The sequence below is a fragment of the Diabrotica virgifera genome, chromosome 8, assembly GCF_917563875.1.
Source record: "Diabrotica virgifera virgifera chromosome 8, PGI_DIABVI_V3a".
Classification (NCBI taxonomy): Eukaryota; Metazoa; Arthropoda; class Insecta; order Coleoptera; family Chrysomelidae; genus Diabrotica; species Diabrotica virgifera.
Window position 1 is genome coordinate 13,579,510 of NC_065450.1, and position 27,375 is coordinate 13,606,884.

Below are 27,375 nucleotides of genomic sequence, written 5' to 3' on the forward strand. Positions count from 1 at the left end.
TGCGCAGTCAGTCAGTGGCTAGTGATTCGGATTCAAACTATTACATACAGTGGAACAATTTAGTGACGAGAAACAATAAGCGACGTATTCGTAAATATTGTATTGGACAGCTAGAATATACGAGAATTCACAATCCAGGTTAGTCCTTATTTTTCATATCCATTTCAGAGTTTGAGGTTGTGTCAATTTGAATAAAAACAAAACATTGTTTCATTGTTATCACTTTTTAATTTTTATAAAATGGCTCAAGATCTTAAAAATCTAGTTAGAAATAGAGGTTCTCTTAAACAACGTTTATCTATTCTTGAAACCTATATTAGTTCAATTAAAAGCGAAACAAGTTCAGTAGATATATGTAACATTCAATCGCGATATGACAATTGTGTAGATTTGCTTAATCAATTTGAACCTATACAGGGTGAAATCGAAGAGAAATGCGAGGAAAAAGATATAGTTTCACAATTTTCAGAAAGGGATTCTTTTGAATCCAGATATTTTGCTGCTATTTCATTTTTAAAAGATATTTTAAATAAAAATAAAAATGCAAATTCTTATGTTCAACCTAGTGCTCCAGCACATGATTCTTTGCAAAATATATTACTACCGAAGCTTCGTCTTGCTTCTTTCGACGGGGAGTATGAAAGCTGGTTAAATTTTAAACAAAATTTCATTTCAACCATTCATCAAAACACAACCCTTAGCAATAATCAAAAATACAATTTTCTAAAAGCTGCTTTAGATGGCTATGCCAAAAGAGCCATATTGGGATGTGAGGAGACACAAGATTATCCACGAGCATGGAAAATGCTATGTGATAAGTTCGACAAAAAGAAATGTCTGGTAGACACACACATACAATCTGTCATTAATATAGAGCCTTTACAAAAAAATAAATTTGCACAATTTAGACATTTGTTAGATGAGGTTTCCATTCATTTATCTGCACTGGAAAGTATGCAGATAACAAAAGAGTCACTTTGGGACATGACCATTATTCATATAATATACCATAAACTAGATAAGATTAATCAACACAAGTGGAAGGAATCTCACACCAAGGCAGAGCTTCCCACATTAAACGAATTTCTAGATTTTCTTAAAGAAAGACAAGATATTTTACAATCACAACAAGAAAGTAATGCTAAACCGCAAGGTAATCAATTTAATCAAGCTACTAGAGCATCCAATCAATTCTATAAAACAAAAGAGAGACAGGTAGGTTCTCATGTCAATTTAACGATTAATAAATTTAAATGCAATTTCTGTAAGGGTGAACACTCTATTTATTCATGTCAAAAATTTATGCAATTAAATGTCAATGAACGATGGGAACAAGTAAAACTATTAAAACTTTGCTCGAACTGCTTAAGGGTGGGGCATTATCAGAATTTATGCAATTTAGGGTCCTGTAAAAAATGTGGACGTAAGCACAACACGCACCTTCATAATGACTTTACAAATCAGCAAAATAATGAACTTTTATTAGTCAATAATCCAAGCATTCAACCAAGTACAAGTGGTAGTTACAATAATCCACTTAATCAAACAAGTGAGCAATCTGCTGTGCTATTTCAAACAAAAGGTTGTAAAAACACCGAAGAAGGTGTAACAAATAACAATGCATCAATTCTATTATCTACGGTAACATTTAAGGTTAAAGATAGTCGTGGCAATTTTCAAGTAGGCAGAGCCCTGTTGGACTCTGGAGCACAATCAAATCTAGTAACAGAAGCATTCTGTAAGAAAGTAGGTATGCCATTATCGTCTGCAAATTTATCAATTATTGGTATAAATCAAGTAACGTCTACATTGACAAAAAAGACATCATTAACAATATTTTCTAATGTCAGTAGTTTTCAATGTAATGTGTGTTGCTATGTAACACCTATGATTTCATCAGCTATTCCTTCAGAAAAGGTCAATTTAACAAATATTAAAATTCCAGACAATATTAAACTCTCAGATCCACAATTTTACTCACCTAATGATATTGATATGCTAATAGGAGTTACATTATTCTGGGACTTAATATTAGAGGGAAAAATTACTATAGGAAAAAATAAACCAATCTTCCAAAATACCAAGTTAGGGTGGATCGTTTCTGGTACTATAAGTAATTCAATTAATTATTCTATTTGCAATTTTTCAAAAAGTGTTGTTATACAAGAAGATCATCAGTTAAAAAAGTTCTGGGAACTCAATGAGGTTGATAATTCTAGTGAACTGTCAACGGATGAACTACGTTGTGAAGAGTTATTCAATAATGATACTTCTTGCCATGAGAATGGACAATTTATAGTTAAATTTCCATTAAAATCATCTCCTACACTATTAGGGGATTCACATGAAAAAGCAATTCAACGTTTTTTGTCTTTAGAAAAACGTTTTAAATCAAACACTGTATTTTATAACTTATATGAACAATTTATTCAAGAATACATACAATTAGGTCACATGACTAAAATTTCATTAGAAAATTTACCAAAATTGCACTATTATTTACCACATCATGCTGTTTTAAAGGAATCAAGTATAACGTCAAAAATAAGAGTTGTTTTTGATGGTTCGTGTGCCACTAGTTCGGGATGGTCTCTAAACGATTTGCAATACATGGGACCAAAGGTCTTAAATAATATCTTTGATATTACACTTAGATTCAGATTATACAAATATGTTGTTTCAGCAGATGTATCAAAAATGTATAGGCAAATTCTAATGCACGGTGATCATAGACCGTTGCAGTGCATAATCTGGAGAAACAACCCTGAGGACGATTTATCCTCTTATCAGCTCAATACCGTTACATATGGTACAAAATCTGCTCCCTATTTAGCAATAAAATGCCTCAATCAAGTAGCTACAGAGTATGAAAACACATTTCCAATCGCATCTAAAACTATTCACAATGATTTTTATGTAGATGACCTTTTGACGGGATCTAATAATATTGAAGAGTTACAAACACGATGTAATGATATTTCATTTATTTTAAAATCTGCCAATTTTATACTACGAAAATGGATTTCAAACAATCCTGCTGTTTTAGAGAAAGTTGAATTAACTGACGTTCCTAATAAAGTTTTAAATATTGGAGAATCAGAGAGTTTCAAAACATTAGGTATTCAATGGGACAGCAAACAAGATATTTTAAGATATAATATCACCACCATTCCACTAGATAAAAATGTTACTAAGCGACAAATACTTTCTATTATTGCCCAAATATATGATCCATTGGGACTTCTCAGCCCAGTAATAATCATTTCAAAAATGTTGATTCAATATTTATGGTCAATTAAATTACCTTGGGATGACCCAGTTCCTGAAAATGTATATATCAAATGGTTTCAATTTTACAATCAATTGTCACAATTAAATACACTTAAAATTCCAAGAATTGTAATAGGTACAAGTCACAAGTTAGTAGATATTCATTGTTTCTGTGATGCTTCATTACAAGCATATGCTAGTTGTCTTTATATGCGTAGCATCGATTCAGATGGAGCATATACTGTGAGACTATTTTGTTCGAAAACTAAAGTCTCACCACTAAAATCATTAACAATACCAAGACTGGAGCTTTGTGCAGCTCTTCTTGGATCTCAATTAACAAACCAAACTATTAAGGCAATCTCATCCACTGTTCCTGTTTATATGTGGTCTGACTCTCAGATTGTCTTATGTTGGATCAAAAAGCAACCAAACCAGTTACAAACATTTGTTTCAAATCGGGTAGCAAAGATTCAAAATCTCACAGATAACTATAAGTGGTCTTATGTTAGCACTAAAGAGAATCCAGCTGATTTGGCTTCTCGAGGAATAGTGCCAGAACTTCTCATCAATATGAATTTATGGTGGAAGGGACCAGATTTTTTATCCCAATCTATTGATCACTTGATCAATTCAAACTCTGTTCAAGTTACAGAATTGCCAGAGTTAAAGAAAGTTCACAAGGTACTGACTTCAAAAATTATAAATCAGTTTACTTTATTCACAACATGTTCAGATTTAACAAAGTTACAAAGAATTACTTCTTATATGCTAAGATTTATTTCCAATCTAAGGAAATCTAAATCTGAGAGAAAATTTGGATCTCTATCAGTTGAAGAATTAAACTATGCTAATTTAAAATTAATAAAATTATCTCAATTAGAATCCTTTTCAGAGGAACTAAAAATTATAGAACAAAATAAATCATTACCCCCAAAACACAAACTTAGTTTTCTGTCACCATTTCTAGATGAACAAGGTGTACTTCGTGTGGGCGGTAGGCTTAAGTTTACTTCGTTAGAAATACATAAACATCATCCATATTTATTATCTTCAAAACACAATTTGACGAAATTAATTTTTAAACACAAACATGCTGCTTTATTACACCCTGGCCCTCAACTTCTTTTAGCATCCATACGACAATTTTATTGGCCTATAGGTGGACGTAATTTAGCTAGGCAAACAACTAAAAATTGTATAACATGTTTTAAATTTAATCCATCTTTTGCTACATATCCAATGTCTAGTTTACCAGATAATAGAATTAAACCCTCCTTGCCTTTTCAATTTACAGGCATTGATTATGCCGGACCATTTCCGTTAAAGGATAAGGCAGGACGAGGATGCAAAATTTTAAAGTGTTACATCTGTGCTTTTGTTTGTTTCAGCACAAAAGCAATTCACTTAGAATTAGTATCAAATTTAACAACAGAATGTTTTTTATCTTGTCTCAAACGATTTACTTCTCGACGAGGAGTACCTTCAGATGTCTATTCAGATAATGGTAGCACATTTGTTGGAGCTAGAAATGAATTAAAAGAATTTGGAAAATTTTTATTAAAAAATGAAAATGCTATTACTCAATATGCTTCAAAAGACAATATTCATTGGCATTTTATACCCCCATATGCGCCCAACTTTGGTGGCCTATGGGAAGCAGCAGTAAAAAGTACAAAACATTTTTTAAAGCGAACAATGTTGAACAGAGTATTAGTTTATGAAACTTTTAATACACTGCTTATTCAAATTGAGGGAATCTTAAATTCTAGACCTCTGTATTCCTTATCCAATGATCCTAATGACCTAGAACCACTTACCCCATCACATTTTTTAATTGGTCGTCCAATTACAATGCTTCCTGAACCTGACGTATCAGAAGTTCCGCCAACCAGGCTATCCAGACTACAATCCATTCAACAATTATATCAACAATTTTGGATACGATTCACAAAAGAGTACATTTCTCAACTACGTTTTCAATATAAATGGAAAAACCAGGCTACTCCGATTGCTGTAGGTACACTGGTATTAATCAAAAATGACCAACAACCTCCAGGCAAGTGGCCAATGGGAAGAATCCTGCGTCTATTCCCTGGAAAGGATGGAGTTTCGAGAGTTGCAGAGATAAAGACTTTTTCCAAAATTGTGACCCGTTCGGTAAGACATTTGTGTCCCCTACCCATAGAAAATGACACAGTCAATTAACAATTTCGTTCAGTGTAAAACCAATTTAGTTCGGTGTAAAACCAATTTAGTTCGGTGTAAAACCAATTTAGTTCAGTTCAAAACCAAGACAATTTCATTTATTTTTTGTATCTGTTTTTTCAATAATATTTGTATGAACTTTGAAGTCCCTTCAAAGGGGGGAGTTATGTTCGATATATTTTTATACTCATGTATTTGTATTTTGTAAATGCCCTGGCAACATTGTAATGGCAACACCGCCAAACGTTAGGTGCATAATTGCGAGTCTAAACTCACTCTCATTCGATCAACAGCGAAGCAAGAGCAACAAATGTAAAAAGTCAAATAAAGTGAATTTTAGTTCAATCGAGTCCATTTCTTCTCAGACCCATAATCTGCAACAAGATTTCATACCAGCAACAGCATACAAAGTTTCTAAACAAAGTTCAATTTGGATTCAGATCAGGACTCGGAACGAGGGAAGCACTTTTCAGCTTGCAAGTTCTAATACAGAGAGCCAGGGATGTCAATTGCGATGTGTATGCATGTTTCATAGATTTCGAGAAGGCATTTGATAAAGTCCCACATGAAAAACTAATCGATATCCTAAAAACATCAGGACTCGATGGTAAGGATATAAGACTCGTTTCAAACTTATATCTCCAACAAAAAGCAACAGTTCGATTCGAAAATGAACTGTCCGAAATCTTCACGGTTGAAAAAGGAGTCAGACAGGGTTGCATACTGTCACCAACATATACTCTGAAAACATCTTTAGAGAGGCCTTGGACGAATCAGAAGATGGTATTGCAGTAAATGGACAACTTATAAATAATATTAGATATGCAGACGATACAGTATTGCTGGCGGATAGTGCGCAGGGGCTCCAAAGGATCATGGATAATGTTGTAGAAGCATGTAACAAATACGGCCTAAAACTAAACTGTAAGAAGACAAAAATAATGATCATTAGTAAAAACACCAACATAAACGCCCAAATTACAGTAAACAATACACCTCTAGAGAGAGTACAGAAAATATGCTATCTGGGCTGCAACATTAAGGATACTTGGGATTATAGCTACGAAATAAAAACTCGTATTGATAAAGCCAGAAGCTCTTTTAACAGTCTTAAGAAAATTCTCTGCAACTTGTCTTCAAGTATCAATATACGCATAAGAATTCTTAGATGTTACGTCTTTAGTGTCCTCCTATACGGAGTTGAAAGCTGGAGCCTGACAGAAGATGCCATAAAACGGTTAGAGGCGTTTGACATGTGGTGCTACCGACGTATGTTGAGGGTCTAATATATACACCACACAACTAATATAACTATTCTCCAGAGGCTAGGAAAAGACAAAGAAATAATTAACACCGTAAAGAACAGAAAATTGGCTTACTTCGGCCACATTATGCGTAATGAAAAATACCGACTGCTGCAGTTGATTCTACAAGGCAAGATTGAGGGCAGGAGAGACCCTGGACGTAGACGTATATCCTGGCTGGCCAATCTTAGGAAGAGGACTGGTCTAACGTCAACTGATCTATTTCGAGCTGCCGTAAATAGAATACGATGGGTCAATGTGGTCGCCAACATCTCCAGAAGATAGGCACTTTTAGAAGAAGAATGTCATGTCGATTTTTTAATTTCAACTTGTAGTACAATTACTTGTAGTACAATGTAGTAGATACAATAACAATTTACTGTAGAACCTTGGTAGTGTGATGCCTCGGAATGGTCTTTACAACCTGTATTTATATTGACGGTAAATTATCCAATACTTTTCTAGTTCTGGTCAAAAGTGTCACTTTTCATCTAAAAAAAAGGGAAGGTTTTGTAGAAATAAGACACTATGACAAATATTTGAAAATGTTATTTTATTGAAACATTAGCTACAATCTCTCATAAAAGGGCCTAGAGTAAGATCGAATGATATTTTTTTCGAATGGAGACATAATCCCAGTCTTCTTTTTTCATTTATTTTTGGTTTTTCTGGATATGCTGGTAATATCACTTTGACGTTGCTTTTGGTTTTTCGTTTTATTGGTATGGAGGAATACTGGGATCCAAATGAATCTGTACATTATACTTTTTCAGTTGTTAAATGAATAGTGCGCAAGTCTCGAATTTTGATAATCCCTTGTAGAATTACATCGGGCATTGACTTTAAGTTCAAAAAGTCCTTATAACTCATTTCGAGAACTTGGAAATTTTTCTTTCCTATTTTCATTCCTCTCATGAGTGAAAAGTAATGATCAGGATGGAAACCAACCTTCAACTTCCATATGAAGAACAGTGTCCGTCTTCACATTTTTAGTCTCAACTTCAAGCGCTATCGTAGCGTCGATCTTAACATTTTCAGTCTCCATTTCCATATACCTATCGTTAGTGGGCTGACTAGGTTCATTGAACGATATTGAATGTGATGCTTGAAAGTCTTGATTATCTATCCATCTGCTGGTCTTGCTGTGTGCAGTCTCCATTTCACTAGGAAGTGGGACTTTCTTTAGATGACTATACTTATTATCTTTTATAACTTCCCAGTGCTCTATATGTGACCCTCCTGTGTCCACAGCGGACTTTGCCAACCTCATTAACATCATTATTCGATTACTTCTTTGTCTCTCCATTATAAAGAGTCTGCCAATAATAATCGGTTTTACATTCTTTTGCCATTAAAAAAACAAAACTCGTTAGGATTGCAACGTTAAGGCAATTGTTCCTAATAAATCATTTCTACCAGATCGTCCCATTTAAACAGGTGTCACTTTGAGAAATCCAGTAATAAAAATGGGAACGTCAGTATTATTAAGAAAAGTGACATATTTTAATTGATACATTATGTAAAACTGTTAGATTTATATTTTTATAAACATAATTTTAAGGCAAACTGTTACAATTTTAATATGTCACTTTTCAAGATAATACACATAGATAATAGAAACAAGCCACATAGTAAATTATTATAAATTTTAAATGTGACGGTTTACTAAAAAAAATCATGTACTTACCTCGACAACGTCTCGCACTCAACTGAATTATGTCGATTGTCGATACATCAATAGACGAACCATCCGACCTTTACACCGGCAAAGCGACATTTCCTCGCATTTCTCTTAAACCAGCGGTTCTCAATCTGTGGTACATGTACCACTGGTGGTACATTTCATTATTTGAGGTGGTACGCAAAACTTAAAACAGCCAAAATCAGCACCACCATTGGCACAATTATAGTTAATTAGATCACCTAGCTAGGCAGGTATTTTAGTTAGGTGGTACCAAAAATAATAAAAAGTATTTGGTGGTACCTGACTCAAAAAGATTGAGAACCTCTGTTTTAAACTATTCGGAGTTTAGTTTTGACACTACGTTCATAAAATTCGCCGTTTTTTTTTATTTTTTTTGTGTATTTAACTGGATTTGACAAAATTTTTAAATGTGACAATTTTCTCGCACATAAGCGATATGCTGCGGAAAAGATAACAATTAAGTGGAGTTAGGTTAGACAAGTAAGGGGCCGTTCAAGTATTACGTAACGTAGGGGGGGGGGTGGTAAAAATCTTCAAAAATTGCGTTACGCAATAGTTAAACGCCCACAAGAATGCGTAATGGAGGGGAGGAGGGGGGGTCAAAAATGTTTAAAAATCGCGTTACGTAATACTTGAACGCTCCCTAACGAGAATGAATGGCAGGGCCTATTTTACCACTAGGCCCATGGCCCGCATTTTAATGGGGCCCGAAAAGATCACTGAAAGAAACTTTTTATTGAAAAAACAAAATAAATTTTCAAAATTATTTCATTTTACGAACAGGAAATGATAAATGATAAATTGAGGTAGAGTGATATTCATAAACCATAAACCAACATAAACCATTCTTATCATAAAACTGCAATAAGAGTAGGTAGATTGCCTTGTCGGCATAACAATAAGCAAAATTTAGACACCACTCCGAAGGATTACCAAGAGGTAGGATTAACAAGAGGTATCGTCACGTATTGTCATAATATTTATTCAAAATGCACTTTTAAATTTAATATTTAGTTTGATGATTGATGCCGTTTTCTTGTTCTTGCAAAGATAAGGCATTGCTTGCTTGTACATATTAGTTTTCAGTCCTGTGCTGTTTAAGTTAATTCAAAGTTCAACTAATGAACTAATCTATTCATTAATCATTAGTCGTTTTATGAAATTCCTTTAAACACTCATTATTCTTAACTGAGTAATCATTTTATTATTATCATGAGTTACAAACATTTAAGTGGCAGCGAAAAACGAAAAAACCAAAAATTAAAGAACAGGAACGGCAGGCACCAAAAGATGCCATATTATCATATTTTACATCACAAAACAGTGCACAAACAGGAAGTTCGTCCTCACATCCTGATATTCTGCTTCTTCTAATTTACTACAGCCGAAATTAAGCCTTGGCCTTCTTTATTTTTTGCCTTCACCCTTGTTTATCTGTGGCTGCTCTTCTCCATACATGGACTATTAGAAATGCTTGTGCATCGTTGCTTACTGTGTCTTCCCAGCACTTTCTTGGCCTTCCAACCGGTCTCTTTCCCTGCATCCTAGCGTTCATTGCTCTTTTTGGTGGCCTATCCTTTCCCATTCTTATCACATTGCCAGCCCATTATAATCTTTGTATTTTAATGAAGTCTGTCAGGGGTGTTTCCTTATAAAGTTGATAAAGCTCGTTGTTGCATCGCAGTTTCTGAAGATTCAGTTTTCCCTCACAGGTCCTAGTATTCTCCTCAGTACTTTATTCTCCTCTTTCGAATATGTCGAGTTTGTTTTTGGATGTTTCATTCAGGACCCATGCTTCACTGCCATAGCATGCTATTGGTCGAATTAATGTTGTAAACCTACTGTTGGTCAGTAGGTTTACTCGTCCAGTTTGTATTTACCTAACCGCATACTCCAGTGCCAGGTTAAACAATGTTGGGGCCAGCCCATCTCCCTGCTTCAGTCACTGCGAGATTTTGAAAAAGTCTGTCCCGTGGTTTTGTACCCGTAGACATGCTTGAGTTTCATCCATTGTGGCTTTAATGAGTCTAATTAGCTTGTATGGTATTACCAATTTAGCCAATATATAGTATAGTCTCTTCTTTTTGACTCAATCCTATGCCTGTTTGAAGTCTACAAACACGTTGTGAACATCAATGTCGTGTTCCCATGATTTGCTCAAGACCTGATTGACTGTAAATATGTTCCATTATTGATCTTCCCCGTCTGAAGCCGGTTTGATAATCTCCAATAGTCCCCAATAATATTTTCTGCTAGTGGTTGGAGCCGCTGGTTTATAAAATACTTATACGTGAGGACTTTATACACACATATTATGTATGCTGTACATAGTAGAGAAATTCCACGGTAGTTTTTGCACTTTAAACAATTAAAGATTGTTTAATTATTTAAATATAAATTTTATTTATTGTTAATCAAATTTAAATTTCTGGTTCAACTATATTTCTATTAAATAATTAATACATTTAAAAAAGTTATTATTATTATTACTATTAAATTTTTGTTAGGGGCCCGAAAATTATGTAGTACCTCGGGCCTGATTTGAAGTAAAATGGGCTCTGATGAATGGTCCTTAATACAGACTGCTTCTTTAAGTGCCGTCAGAAGGTTGGATATCATCATCACTATCTTTATTCTATCTACTGCTGCTCTGAAGAGTTCTATAGAACTGCATTTAAACCAGACCCTTAAATTCTTCAACTATGACACTCTCCTTCTTCCTATACTCCTTTCTCCTCTTATTTTTCCCTGTATTATCAGTCTTAGCATTTTATATCGCTGTCACCTCATTACGTGTCCCAGATATGGTAACTTTCTTATTTTTATTGTGTTTATGTTGAATACAGACAATATAGACTAAATGCATAATGCAATGGCGTCCTAGATTCTCAGCAAATAAATAAATGTCCACCATGTCCTCTGACATGGTGGACAAATGATATATGAAGTGTTGCAACAATCTGGGATCACGTGGCACAAAATTGGGAGCACTGGAGACAACTGTGGGAGGAATATGGTTATTAATGAATTCTACAGACTGTGTGATACATAGAATTCTTTTATATCCCATATAAAAAATATAAGTAAGTCTTTACCTGAAAAATTTCCACATCCAGAAATATGTATTCTCCACTAGTCATGCCGAGCGTGTGGGCTGTCAACATAAATTCTCGTACCAAAGGTCCTCTGACACATAAAATGAAAACTGAAAATTGAATAAAGATAAATAAATCAAATGTTTATTTCAATAAAGGGTCATATAATTTGTTATCCTGATTGATTCAAGGTCTTCGTTACGCGCTTCTAGCCACTTTTTCCGTGATTGTCCTCTTCTTTTCCTCTTCCCGTGATCCACTCGCTCTCCGTGTTCTTTCAACAGCGAGTCCTCTGTCCACCTACCGTCAGCCATTCTCGTAACATGACCTAACCATTTAAGTCTCTTTGTTCTGACGATCTGGCCAATTTTTGGTTTCCGGTACAGCTCCCTGAGCTCGGCATTTGTTCGACTCCTCCAAACGTCTTCATCGTCTATGTCTCTTCCGCTTATCTTTCTACGAAAATCTCCGCTCCCAGATGTTCAGCATATTTTCGTAATTTTTCACTGTGGGCTAGATCACCGTTCAGTATAGTCTCAATTTTGCCTCTCTCTTTTACTCTTAGTAGATTGTGTAGGGCTCCTACAGTCTTCCTTTCTCTCGAAATTGGCTTTCTTTCCCAGTACTTATTAGGCTTACTCCTAGATAATCAAACTCCGTAATTTTTTTCAAGTATAGACCAGGGCATTTAGCACGAAATAAATAAATTTTTAAATACAGCACATAGAGACTTGCAGTTTTTTGCATTATGTTCAGGATGACGTCAGAAAAAAGTCTAGTATTCAAAAATGGGTGGAAATGCATAATTGCATTGTAAAGTGCATAAAATGCATCCAAAATTGCATAAATATAAAAATAAAGTCAAAATAAATATACTAAGGAATAAAATTTATTATTTAGGCGGTTTTTGGGGTCACTGAATACGATTACGCAATCAGAACTGACACCCGGATCACCTGGTTCCCAAGGTCAGTGCAAGAGACGTCATCTTGATTACTCACGAGTTTTAGGGGTAACTAAGTACTAATATGCCATCAGAATTGACCTCCGGAGTACCTGGTGCCCAGGGTCGCTACTAAGGCACGTCATCTACTGGAGTTTCGAGAGATTTCGGCACTAAATTGATGCAACTGGACTATTCGGGGGATTTTTGAGGTGGTTAAACACGAATATGCCATCAGAACGTACCTCTGGATAACCGGGTGCCCAAGGTCACTGCAAGGGACGTCATCTTCTGGACTTTCGAGGGATTTCGGTATTAAATGGGTGCAAACGGATTACTCGAGGGTTTTTGAGGTCGCCAGACACGAATATGCCATGAGAATAAACCACGAGATTACCTAGTGCCCAAGGTCACAGCAAGGGACGTCATCTTCTGGAGTTTCGAGTGCTTTCGGTATTAAATTGATGCAAATGGATTACTTACGGATTTCTGGGGTCGCTAAACACGAATATGCCATTGAATTCCGGAGTACCTGGTGCCCAGGATCGCTACTAAGGCACGTAATCTTCTGGAGTTTCGAGTGTTTTCGGCATTAAATTGATGTAAACGGATTACTCATGGGTTTTTTGGGGTCGGTAAACACGAATATGATATCAGAACTGAACTCCGGAGTACCTGGTGCCCAGGGTCGCTACTAGGGCATGTCATCTTCTGAGGTTTCGAGGGTTTTCGGCATTTAATTGATGCAAATGGATTATTGGAGGGTTTTTGAGGTCGCTAAACACGAATCATCATAACCGACCCTCTGTGAACCTGGAACCCAAAGTCACTGCAAGGGGCGTCCTCTTCTGGAGTTCTGAGGGATTTTGGCATTAAATTGATAAAAATGGATTACTCGGGGGTTTTTGTGGTGTTAGACACAAATATGCCATCAGAACAGACCACCGGATCCCCTGGTACCCAAGGTCACTGCAAGAGTCGTCATCTTCTGGAGTTTCGAGGGATTTCGGTATTAAATTGGTGTAAACGGATTATTTATGGGTTTTTGGGGTCGCTAAACACGAATATGCCATCATAATTGAACTTCGGAATACCTGGTGTACAGGGTCGCTTCTAGGGTACGTCATCATCTGGGATTTCGAGGGCTTTCGACATTTAATTGATGCAAATGGATTACTGGAGGGTTTTGAGATCGCTAAACACGAATATGCCATCACAAATAACCCCTGTGCACCTGGTGCCCAAGGTGACTACAAGGGACGTCATTTTCTGAAGTTTTAAGGAATTTCGGCATTAAATTGATGAAAATAAATTACTCGGAGGTTTTTAGGTCAGTAAACACTAACATGCCATCAAAACAGACCATCGTAGAACCTGGTGCCCAGGGTCACTGCAAGGGGCGTCATCCGCTAGGCGTGGTTTTCGGTACTATATTGATGCAAACAGATTACTTATAGGTTTTTGGGGATGCTAAACACGAATACCCCATCAGAACAAACACCGGAGAACTTGGTGCCTAAGGCACGTCATCTTCTGGAGTTTCGAAAGTTTTAGGTACTCAATTGATGTAAACAGATTAATGACGGGTTTTTGGGGTTGCTAAACACAAATACGCCATCAAAAGAGACACCAAAGCATCTGGGCCTAAGGCACGTTATCCTCTGGAGTTTCGACGGTTTTCGGAATTAAATAGATTCAAATGGATTATTCATGGGTTTTTAGGGTTGCTGAAGACAAATACGCCGTCAGAACAAACACCGGAGTACCTAGTGCCTAAGGTATATCATCTTTTGGAGCTTAAAAAATTTTGGTACTAAATTGATGTAAACGAATTGCTCATGGGTTTTTGAGTTTACAGAATAGGAACTCTACTATGTTGATCTATTTAATTTTTTTACATGAGTTTTATTATGCGTTGACATTATTAGCGATTACCGCAATCACTAGATACTCCAGAATTCCTCATGTAAACCATATTCGTATTCAACAACCCCAAAACCAAAAAGTAATCCATTTTTCATCAATTTAGTACCAAAAGCTCTCGAAACTCCAAAAGATAACTTGCTTTAGGTACCAGGTGCTTCGGTGTCTGTTCTGATAGCGTTTTCGTGTGTAGGTACCTGAGAAACCCATGAGTAATCCGTTTTCATCAATTTACTACCAAAAACACTCGAAACTGCAGGAGATGACCTGCCTTAAGCAACAGATGCTGCGTGGGTTGAGTCTGATGGCATATTCATATTCAGCAACCCCAAAAACTCAAGAGTAATCCATTTGCACTAATTTAGTACCGAAAACTATCGAAACTACAGAAGATAACGTTCCTTAGGCACCAGGTGCTCCGGTGTCTGTTCTGATGGCGTATTTATGTTCATAAACCCCAAAAACCCATGAGTAATCCATTTGCATCAATTAAGTACCGAAACCCTCGAAACTCCAGAAGATGACGTGCCCTAGGTACCAGGTGCTCTGGTATCTGTTCTGATGACGCAATCGTGTTCAACAACGCTAAAATCCGATTAGTTAGTAATCCGTTTGCGTCAATTGTATGCCGAGAATCCTTGGAACTACAGAAGATGACCTCCATTAGGCACCAGGTGAGATCTGATGGCGTATTCGTGTTTAGCGACCTCAAAACTCCCCGAGTAATCCATTTGCATCCATTTTATGCCGAATGCCCTCGAAACTCCAGAAGATGACGTGCACTAGTAGCGATCTTCGTCACCAAATACTCCGGAGTTCAATTCTGATATCATATTCGTGTTTAGCAACCCCAAAAACACGTAAGTGATCCGTTTGCATCAAATTAATATCGAAAGTCCTCGAAACTCCAGAAGATGACGTCCCTTGCAGTGGCCTTGGGCACCAGGTGATCGAGAGGTCTGTTCTGATGGCATATTCCTGTTTAACGACTCAAACCCCTCCCCCCCCCCCCGAGTAATCCAGTTTTATCAATTTAATGCCAAAATCTCTCAAACTCCAGAAGAGGACGCCCCTTGCAGTGAGCTTGGGCTCCAGGTGCACAGGGAGTCGGTGTTGATGGCATATTCGTATTTAGCGACCTCAAAAACCCGTAAGTAATCCGTTTGCATCAATTTGATACCGAAAGCCCTCGAAACTCTAGAAGATGACGTCCCTTACAGTGGCCTTGGGCACCAGGTGATCCTAAGGTCTATCCTGATGGCATCTTCGTGTTTAACCACCTCAAAAACCCCCGACTAATCCAGTTACATCAATTTAGTGCCGAAATCCCTCGAAACTCCAGAAGACGACGTGCCTTAGTAGCGACCCTGTGCACCACGTACTCCGGAGGTTAATTCTGATATCATATTCGTATTTAGCGACCTCTAAAACGCTTGAGTAATCCATTTGCATCGATTTAATGCGGAAAACCATCGAAACTCCCGAAGATGACGTCTCTTGCCGTGACCTTGGGCACCAGGTGGTCAGGGGATCAGCTCTGATGGTGTAATCGTATTCAGTCACCCCAAAAACCCCCCAAATAATAAATTTTGTTTCTTAGTATACTGATTTTGACTTTATTTTTATTTTTATGCAATTTTGGATGCATTTTATGCACTTTACAGTGCAATTATGCATTTCCACCCATTTTTGAATAGTAGACTTTTTTCCTGACGACATCCTGAATATAATGCAAAAAACTGCAAGTCTCTAGGTGCTGTATTTAAAAATTTATTTATTCGGGTGTTTTCAGTGCTAAATGCCCTGGTCTAGTAATACTCTTTACTCCTGTTATTTGTGGTGGTCTTCATTTGTGTGTCTTCATATGTGATCTGCACCGTTTCCATATATGTACTTCGTTTTTTGCTCATTAATAATCAGTCCATACTGCTTAACTTTCGATTCAAAGAGTTTAAAAATCCTCAGCAGTTCCGTTTCAGTTTTTGCCATCACCACTACACTCAGGCACGGCCCTAGGGGTGGGCGAACTGGGCGGCTGCCCAGGGCGGCAAATTCAGGGGCGGCAAATTTTAGAGGACAGCCAATTTCAAATTGAAGAAATAATAACTTATGTTTTTAATATTATAAAAAATCAATATTATGAACAAGAGCGGCAAAAATGCAACTGTAAAAACGAGAATTAAGTAAGTGAAACAATAACAATTGCAAGGTTCGGAATTGCAATTCGACGAAAAATCGACAGCACCGCCTTCTTAATCGAATAATAATAGTAGGATCAGAACTGGACTAAATTCACTGAAATTAAATTAAAATTAACTTTACTGAAAATTGATATAATAATTAGAAACATATGGCTGAAGCTTTGTCCAGCCACGCTAAGTCTTCAGCTCATCTACAGTCGCAGCGACAGTGGGTAGAACTAGCAATTAGACTAGAATCGGGCAAAATCATAGATGAAGAAACACAAAAAGTTCTAAATTCAGAAACTGGTCATTGGAAAAATGTAATACAACGAATTATACCAATAATACAGTTCTTAGCACATCAGTGTCATCCAATGAGGAGCGATTGTGATAAACATTTTCTTCAAACAATGGTAATGTTTTTAAGCTTTTTTAGCTTTAAAAATTTTGATTCTGTGTTACAATAGCACATTAGGAGAATAACTAATGGGAGTAACAAGCAGCATCACTACTTGGGAAAACGTATTCAAATCGAAATTATTCAGTTCCTCCATGACCAAATCAAAAATAAAATTTTAAACTTTTTGAAATCAGCAAAGTATTATAGCATAATTTTAGATTGTATATCTGATATTTCTGGGGTGGAACAGATGACTATTGTTGTACATTTTGTCGATTTAGGTTCTTGTTCACAAAGTGTTAAAATTGAAGAACATTTTCTGGGATTTGTGCCTATAGTGGAAACCACTGGCTTGGGAGTTACAGAGTCCCATAATGAACTGGGAATACCTTTGGAAGATATGAGAGGACAAGGGTATAATAATGGGGCAAGCATGGAAGAAAAGAACTTGGGAGTTCAAAACAGAATTTTTAAAATGAATCCTAGACCATTTTTTGTCCCATGTTCTAGCCATTCACTTAACTTAATCTTGAACGATGCTGCTAAAGCCTCACAGTTTGAAGTTTCTTTCTTTTCCTTAGTGACAAAATCTACAACTTTTTCTCAGCATCTATTCATCGTTGGACTATGCTGAAAAATCATATTTCTAGCCTAACATTGAAACCTTTGTCCGAAACTATATGGAAAAGTAGAATAATTGATGCATTACTCCCATTAGAGACCAAATTGAAGAAATTTACGATGCTCTTGTAGAAATCACTGTGAATAAAAACAACAATAAAATGGTTGCTCATGAGGCAAGCTGTTTGGCAAATCAAATCTGTGATTTTACTTTTCTTTGCTCTGTGGTAATACGGCATGACATTTTACTTCACATCAACGTAGTCGCATATGCAGAGTATTGATATGGGAGCGTATCAAGCTTATTATCAGTTTATTAGAAAAATCTGAAATCCAAGTCTCTCGGAAGTGATTTAAAATTCCAGGGCTGTTTGACAGACGCAAATGGGCTCATCAAAATTTGAAATTGAGAATCCGAAAAGGAGACTGAAGATGAAAGTATGGACCTAGATCCAGAGACACGATATAAAGTTGACTTCTATTTAAAAATTATAGACACAACCGTTAATGCATTAAGTGATAGATTTTAGCAAATTAAGAGCCATGGTGAAATTTTTGAGTTTTTGGGTATACCAAGGGGGAGGGGCAGAGGTCGCCGATCTTGCCCAGGGCGACAAAATCCCTAGGACCGGGCCTGACCACTCTCTCTTTTCCAGAATTCTCAGTACTGTTAGGGCCGGGTACGGACGCCTTCTTATCACGGAGTCGTATAACCTTCTTTGGAACTTTGCTTGTTTTAGTTCAAAAAGTTTGTTTAACTTTAACTGTTGCTCGTGCGTATTGCTCTGAATCATTTTCAACGCCAATATGATTGATTTATGATAGTTCTGTCCTTTTTGAATCCTCCCTGATACTCACCAACCTACTCGTTTAAGTGCCTTTCCAGTCTGCTTCTTATGAATCTATCTAGTACCTAATAATAAAATATGTTACATCTAGAACCTCAATATACCAGAGATTAAAACGGTAATGTAAATGAACCGGTACCCCGTCAAAATAGCCCCGTCAAAAAAGGTCCGACATGGGTCCGACAAAATAGCCCCGTCATAATATCCCGCACACAAAATAGCTCCGACAAAATAGCCTTCAGACAAAATAGCCGCGGAATAATAGCCCGCCGACAAAATAGCCCCGACAAAATAGCCCCGACAAAAAAGCTCCCTTCAGAATTCATCATGAAATAATTCCTTAAAAATACATTTTTTCGGAAATGGTAATTATCCTCTATTTAGATGTTTATCTTAACCACATTAAATAAAAATAGTCTTTTCAGAGAACTCGAGTCCTGTCTTCCCTGCCTCTTGGAAGTTTGAACATTTAAGTTAAGCGAAAATCAATGTTTATTTATGATATAAACATTTTTTTCTGTTTTCGGGCAACAGTAAAATGCATTTTAAATTAAATAAATTAAATACATTCTTCCATTTTGTCAAATAATTTAAATAAAAAAAAAGTTTTTGGACACCTTGTATAAATAATTATGTAATTGTTTATAAGAGGCTGTTTTAGCCGGGGCTATTTTAGCCGGGGCTGTTTTGACCGGGGCTATTTTGTGTGTGATCTATTTTGTCGGGGCTATTTTGTTTGCGGGCTATTTTGTCGAGGCTTTTTTGACGGGGCTGTTTTGACCGCGCTATTTTGACGGGTCACGAAATGAACCATGATGCAGAAAATACAATCAAAAGAAGAGTTTGCCGTACAGTCCAATGATTATGATGATGATGATGGTGAAAATAGAATACAGAAAGAAATAATAAAAGTTATCGAGTGATGGTGAGAGATAGATGCAATTTTAGACTTAGATTTTTATTAATCATAGACATCGTATATGAATGAGAAAACACTAACAGAATCGGCAAAAAATATTAGTTTTTAGACGTCATACCTCTGGAATACATACTAGCATCTTTCAAGTAACTTTCTAGGGGATCATCTTCGCTACCATCTAATTCTTTTTCATATGCTAACATTCCGTCCTTCTTTAGGCCGTGCGACAAAATTTTTCCTAAAAAACATGAACGTGTGAAAAACTTTTTGGCTAAAAAGCATAGTGAATAGGATGTAGGACTTGTTTCCTATCCATCTCAATTTTTCTGATAAACCCTTTACATAATGTGGTATTTTTATCACCTTTGAATCGCTTCTTGTAAGTGTCTGTGGAGTGCAGGGCCGGATTTAAGGGAGGGCAGGCTGGGCAGCTGCCCGGGGCCACCACATTCCGGGGGCCCCCACAAAATCCCAAACATAAAAAAGTCAGCACATTATTCACATAAAATAATTTTTGCTTTATGCAAACTTAATTATGTATATCAAAAATAATTTCTTATTTATCGTTATCTTGACTTGGCACTACGCCACTGAGTATAATAACATTTGATCAAAACATTGCTTACTCCACATTTACAAAGTTTGAACTTAAATTTGAGCTAAACTTGCCTCCTACGCCTACAATGATTTATTTGTCTTCTCAATCATATTCTACATGATATATATTTTTTAAATACCTTTTTGCATGGATTGCAAAATACTCAGAACATAATCAAGTGGAATTCAGTCTTTTTTGTTGAGTCATAATTTGGTTACGAGTTTGACCTTAAATCAGGGGCGGCTTTACCTATTGTGCAGGGTGTGCGGTGCACACGGGCGCTGGGATGTTAGGGGCGCCGAGCACCAAAGAGCGGGTCCTTTACTTTGTTTCAACATAAAATATGAAAAATTTTTAAATAGGAGGCGGAAGATGAATCAGTAACTGACGCGAAAATACATTTTAAAGTAAACTTTTACTATTACCTATTAGATACCGCAATTTCTAAATTTGACGAACGCTTCAAACTTTTAAAGCAAAATAATGACACTTTTTCGTTCCTTCAAAAATTAAAACACTGGAAGGATAAACACTGAAGTAAGCGGAGCCCCGCATACTGCAGACTTTTTATCGGCAGATAGTTTAGTCGGGATGGGCTGTTAGTGCGCATACTGAGCCAACTAAACAGTCGGGTTGGTGAAGAAGGCGCACACTATCAACAGCCGACCGACTATTCTCGAACGATTTAGTACTAAAGTTCTTATTTGACTGTTGAAGTTAGTAGTCACACAATGAAAAAATTATCCAGACATGTTATTATCGCTCTCATATAACGGAGGAGGAAATCCAAGAAGAGATTCCGAGAGTATTGAGTGCATCATAATTTACAGTGAAAGAAATAAGACGACGTGACGGTTTTAAAAGTAACAGGCGTGATCCAGAAGATTGTCATGTTAAAATGGAGCTGGGCAGGACACATAATAAGAATGGAAAACAACCGTTGGACGAAGCAAATTCTTAAATGGCGACCAAGGACTAGCAAAATAAGTAGAGGCAGAACCCAAACAAGATGGACTGATGACATCAAGTGAATGGCTGGTCACGAATGGATGCAAAAAACAAACTAAAATGAATGGATACACCTAAAGAAAGCTTCCTTCTGGCGATGGATGGAATAGCTGTTGATGATGCTGATGATGAATTATCAGTGATAGATTATTTAGTGGCAAATTCAACACAATGTAATCTAAATTACTTGATTACCCAAAAAAGTTTTTCGCCTTTTATCGGATGATCTTAGTCGCCTTCAATGAACTGGTCATGCTAATTGGGCCATGCAGGTTTCTACAATTAACGATTGTGAATTAGACGATGCCATTTTTTCGCAAAATATTCAAAAAATATTCGCACTGCACAAGTATTGGATACCAAAACTAGGAGAGAATTGAACTATCGACCGATAAACAATTGTCGTGTGTGCGCAAGTTCTAGTTAGCTCACACTGATTAAACTGTCGGCCGATATTTGGCCGACAAATTAGTTTGAAAGCAAACTATCTGCCGATCAAAAGTCTGCAGGGGCTTTTTAGGTAGGTTGTTCTGACGCCGTGAATACCTATTGGCTCCCGACATCATTTAATATTGGACTATTTACATCCGGATTTTTGTTAACAATATAAGTGTACCTAACACCCTCTAATACCCTATGTACTAGTACTAGGAATAGGGATGTACCTATTCGACTATTCCATTTTGACTGCGCGTCTACCAAAGGGCGCCAGGGCAACGACTGCACACGGGCGCTACATGGGCTAGAGCCGCCTCTGCCTTAAATTATCCCGTTGACAAAAATTGTGGCATAAGCAAATCTGAAAATCTGGCACTAAACCACTCATTTGTTTTGTGACTTGTGACTTTGTTGCTACTTTCAGAAAGAATAATAATTGTCAGCTGTAATAGTGCAATACAATTTACGATAATCTAGTAAAACAGTAATATTACTCACCTGTTTGTATTATTTCGTACTGTTACCCCTGTTGAAAAAGGTAAGTTTTTACTTTATTTTTGTGATAGCCTAGAAGTTTCCTGTCTAGTATTTGGAGGGTTGGGGACTTTTAAAATATAAAAATTTAAATAAAGTCATGCTACTTATACAAACATGGTCAGGCCAGGCCGGAAAATATTTAAGTTGTACATTGGATTTTTAACTGTTAAATAATTGGGATACAAGTTTAAATGCTAATTTCTAAAATAATTCAAAAGGTGCGTATTAAATAAAATTGTGCTGTGTGCTCTCATTGTTACTGGTACCTATAATAGTCCATTGACTCAAGGTTTTTTCTGAAAATTTTAAAGAACCGCTTGAATTGACATGAAATTTGGCATACACATAAATAATAACATGTTAAAGAAGAAAAGTGAATTTTGCCGATTTGTGCTTTTGCCCTGGAGGTGAGGTTCGCCCCTTCTCGGGTGTGAAAAAATATAAGTTCAAAATAAGTCCGGAAATGGATAAACTGACGAATTCTAAGCAACTTTTGTTTTATAGCATTTTTTCACTGAGTTAATACTTATGTAGTGTTAATATTTTAGTTATTCATCATCATCAGTAGCTCGACAATCATTTTCAGTCCTGGCTTGTTCTAGGATTTTCCGCCATTCTGTTTTGTTCTTTGCTTTGTTTTTCCAGTTGGTAAATAATCTTAAGTGTTTTCAGATCTTATTCCATGTATCTATGTATCTATGTAAACTATATAAGTTTGGGTCTTCCCGTCTTCCCTTTGACCTTCTCCCTACTGGTGTCTGTTTCATTATATGTTTTGGTGTTTCAGTCTTCAACATCCGTTCAACATGGCCCATCCAGTGCAGACGTCTGATCTTTATGGATGTTATGACGTCGGGTTCGTTGTATGCTGCGTATAGTTCAAAATTAGATCTTCTGCGCCATTCGTCATTTTCTTTCACCCCCTTATATATTATGAGTCTAAGGATTTTTCGTTCAAACGTACCTAATAGGTTCTCATCGCTTTTCGACAATGTCCATGTCTCTGATCCATATAATATAAGGACCGGTTTTATCAGGGTTTTGTATATTTTGCATTTGGTTTTTCTTGTGATATTGTTAGACCTTAGATGTTTAATTAGTCCATTATATGTTTTATTAGCAATATGTATTCTTCTCTTAACTTCTTCACTGACATTGTTATTTGCGGTAACTAGCGAACCTAGATATGTAAAATTTTTAACGCTTTCAATATTATTGTCTCCTATTTTCAGATTCGGTAGGTTTCTTTGGCTTGTCGATTTGCTGGCCTTTATGTATTTGGTTTTTATTTCATTAATGTTTGGGCCACTGTTTTCTGCCGCTATGTCTATCGCATTAAATGCTTCTATCATCCCTCTTTCGCTTCTAGCTGTGGTATCAGCATCATTTGCAAATGCCAATATTTGTACACTTTTTGTTACTATTGTTCCTCTGGTGTTAACTTTTAACTCTCTAATTATTTTTCTAATGTGATGTTGAATAGAATACAGGATAGGGCCTATCGTAGGCTCGTTCTAACATGGATTGTATCTGTTAGTGTGTTTTGAATTCGAATTTGGATTTGTACTTTAAGTGTTTTTTTTTACTATATCAATGAGTTGAATTGCAAGATTAAACTCTTTCAGGGCGTGGATTAGAAATTCTGAATAGATGCTATCATAGGCACTCTCAAAATCAATGAAGAGATGTGTGTCTATATTAAATTCACTGTCCTTTTCCAAGATTTGCCTCAAGGCTCAAGACGAAGATCTGATCTATTATTTACTTCTGCCTGCAGAAACCACATTGATATCCCCCAACTATTTGTTCCACATACGGTGTCAATCTCTCATACACAATATTTGACAGGATTTTTATTGTTAATATTATTGCGACAATCAGTAGCGTTATTGCCCGGTAATTTTTACATTGAAGCTGATTTCCCTTTTTATGTAGTGGAATAATTACTCCGGTATTCCAGTCTTGTGTCAGCGATTTATTATTCCATATGTTCACTGTTAGTTTGTGTATCCCTTTCAATAGGGAGTATCCGTCTTCTTTTATTAATTCTGCGCTAGTGATGTTGATTATAGTTACTTTCGAGTAATCGTTACAAATCTTTACTTTTGTATAAAGTAATCATTTACAGTATTCGTTACTTTGATTACTTTTGTTACTTTTGTTTTTGAGTACCGGTAATCATATCGAGAATCGCATTTCTCACTATTTCGTATAAGATCCGATATAACAACGACCTTCACCGATCTAGTTAATGGGTAGAAATTAAATGATATGTAATCTATTATGTTAAAAATTATTGAAGTTATACTTCTTTACGATCGAGAGTGAAATTTTATAATGCCGGGAGCATGCGCACACAGACAGTATGTAGTTCGTTGCTAATCTTTCAAGATATGTATGTATCAGCGCTGTCAGCGCAAATAAGTCATTAAAAGGATATATTAGTGTTTTTAGTAAATGTATTATTTATTATAATTTTTGGGCCTTTGGATTTGTCTTCCTCGGGAATAAGATATTTTATAATAATAGTAAGTATATTTAAAGTATTTTTGTATACTTCACTTTTGGTCTATTAAATTTGTCAGTATGTATGAGAAATCTTGTAACCTGTCAAAGCAAAGGGAATTAGCTCAGTGGTCGAGCGTGTGACCGGAGATCGAGAGGTCCCGGGTTCAAATCCCGGACGATTCATATTCTTCTTTTTTTAAAGTGGTAGGTAAGAAAGTTAGTTTAATATTTAAATAAAATGCAAATAACCTGTTAAGTATATTTATTTCTTTGAAATTATATAATAGAAGTATAACTTCTTACGTGCGTACAAAGTACACACACATTATTTTTTAAAAACAAGGGGTATCTGACATAATTTTGTCCAGACTAATTAATAATTAAAAATGAATTTTATTTATAAATTCTACTAATTTTTTGTCCCGGGCAGATATTATTTGAGATTTTTGGATAATAGAACAATAAAATACACATAGACCAAGGCATTTAGGAAAAATTAATGATTTTTAGGGAAATAGTGAAACAGGAAAAAGCTTTCAATAGAAAAATGGGTGTGAATGCATAATTGCAGTATAAAATGCATACAAAAGTACATAAACAATCATCCATGACTAAATTGAAGAGCATAGGACTCAATGAGTCTCCCTGTCTTATTCCACTGCCTATATCTATAGATCCTGTAAGTTGTCCATCTATTCTGACTTCCATTTTGTTGTTATGGTAGATTTTTTCAATAGTTTTTATGATATCTAAGGGAAATTCTCGATTATACAGAAGATGGATTACATCTGTGAGTCTTAACTCTACTCTGTCAAACGCTTTCTTCAAGTCAATCAGACATAGAAATGCTGGTCTATTATACTCTAGTGATTTCTAAGTAATTTGCTTTATGGCGAATATTGCATCGTTACACGATCTTCCAGTACGAATACCCTGTTGTTCATCTGCTAAACTTATCCTCAGGAGTGGGATTATGTGTACAATAGCTAACGCCGATCGCTTTCTATCAATGTCAATATATTTGAATTTTTAGTTTTAATTCAAATATTTTTTTGTTTTACTGTGTCACTTCAGCATCAATTAAAGTATTACCTAGCAAAACTAGAAAATAATTCAATTAAAGCTAAAAATTCAAATATTTTCACGACAATTGACATCGATAGAAAGCGACGTGTAGATAATATCTACAGTGCACGGAATCTAGCCCCTGATTCATTCGGTCTTGTAAAAATTTAGTTGTAAGTTTTAGGGTAGTATTTAACAAGTTGATACCTCTGTAGTTTTCTGACTGCTTTTTATCTCCGTTTTTTGAATAGTAGAATTAGTTCGCTCGTTCTCCATTCTTCCGGTATTTTATTGTGTTTTATGATTTTGTTAATTAATGTTGTTAATTGTTCTGTCATTGCTGCTCCGCAATATCGGTAATCTCGAGTAATCTGTTTGCATCAATTAAGTGCCAAAAACAAACCCTCAAAACTCTAGATGACGTACCTTAGCAGTAACCCTGGGCACCCAGGTGCTTCGGAAGTCGGTTCTGATTGCATATTCTTGTTAAGTGACCCCAAATACTCCTAAATAAGAAAATCTGGCCCTTAATATACTGATTTTAACATGTTTATGTATTTTTCGATGCGTTTTATACACTTTAAAATTAAAATGTAATAATGCATTTCCACCCATTTTTCTATTGTAGATTTTTTTCCAGACGTCATCCTAATCCTAAATACAATGCAAAAACTTGAGAGTCTCTAGGTACCTACTATATTTAAAAATAGATTTATTCCTGTGTTTTTAGTGTTAAATGCCCTGGTCTAATAAAAACAATGCCACACCTAGTAAAATTAAAGTTGATGATCACAGCACAGTCTAGAAATGATCCACCAAAACAGTACGTGTATTTTTGTGCTCCTCTAAATTCAAGTTTTTGTGTGGAAATACTTAATAATCAAAGTTAAGTTTGGTATCAAAGTAAAGTACAAATGATAACCTTTCATCTGATCAGAAAAACTTCGTAAAACAGTTTTATTTTAATGGTCTACATTGCATTAAACTGGTAGTAACGTAATTCTTTTTACCAATATAAAAACTAATTTCATTTTTATGGCGTGAACCAGGTCATTTCTGACTCGTTTTGTTTATGTTAATGAGATCTGAACTCAAAAGGCAGTGGCGTATCAATTTTGAACTTGAATAAATTTTATTAAATAATTTTATTAAATAATCCAGTACCATGGGATCAACAGGAAAATGTGCTAAATGTAATTATGATTGTGTGTTTAAAGAAAGCAAAACGGAATTGTTTGGTTTTCCTTGTGACCTATGTAAAAGAATTTATTGCAAGAAGTGTTCCAACCTCTCCTCTTCTGAAATTCGTGTTATAGTGATGGTATCTAGAGTTATGCCTTTTTATTGCCCCCCATGTCGAGAAAATGTAATTGGGATTCCAGATCTTATAAAACGTATCAATGTATTAGAAGAGGCTGTTCAAGATCATAACTCCAACACTCAGGGAAAATTCATTTCTATTGAACAACGTATCATAAGAATTGAGGATACAATTAATAATTTAACTACTGCCGCAAATGAGTCTTCGATCATGAGTTCTAACAGTCAAGAATGTCAAAATAGATGCTAATAACTCCATCTGCCCATTGGAAAGTAACGTTGATGCATTTCTGGAAGAATTGGAAGAAAGAAAAAAGAAATCAAGTAATCTGATTATTTACAATTTGGATGAATCTACCAAGCCTACAGTCCATGAGAAAGAAGCTGATGATCATAGCAGAGTTGTAGCTGCTCTAACTACCATTTGCAGTAGTGTGAATTTAAAACATGTTTTTCGTCTTGGCAAAAAAACTAATGTAGTC

General features: G+C 35.9%; 1 protein-coding gene across 1 annotated transcript in view; it reads right to left on the reverse strand.

The window, feature by feature from the left end:
- LOC126890086 (atrial natriuretic peptide receptor 1) overlaps positions 1-27,375 on the reverse strand; it is a 263,191-nt gene that overhangs the window by 156,159 nt on the left and 79,657 nt on the right. Inside the window, exons 4-5 of the mRNA XM_050658933.1 lie at positions 19,538-19,657; positions 11,583-11,692 (exon numbers count right to left, since the gene is read on the reverse strand). Coding sequence (XP_050514890.1) covers positions 11,583-11,692; positions 19,538-19,657 — 230 coding nt within the window. The remainder of the gene's footprint in view (positions 1-11,582; positions 11,693-19,537; positions 19,658-27,375) is intronic.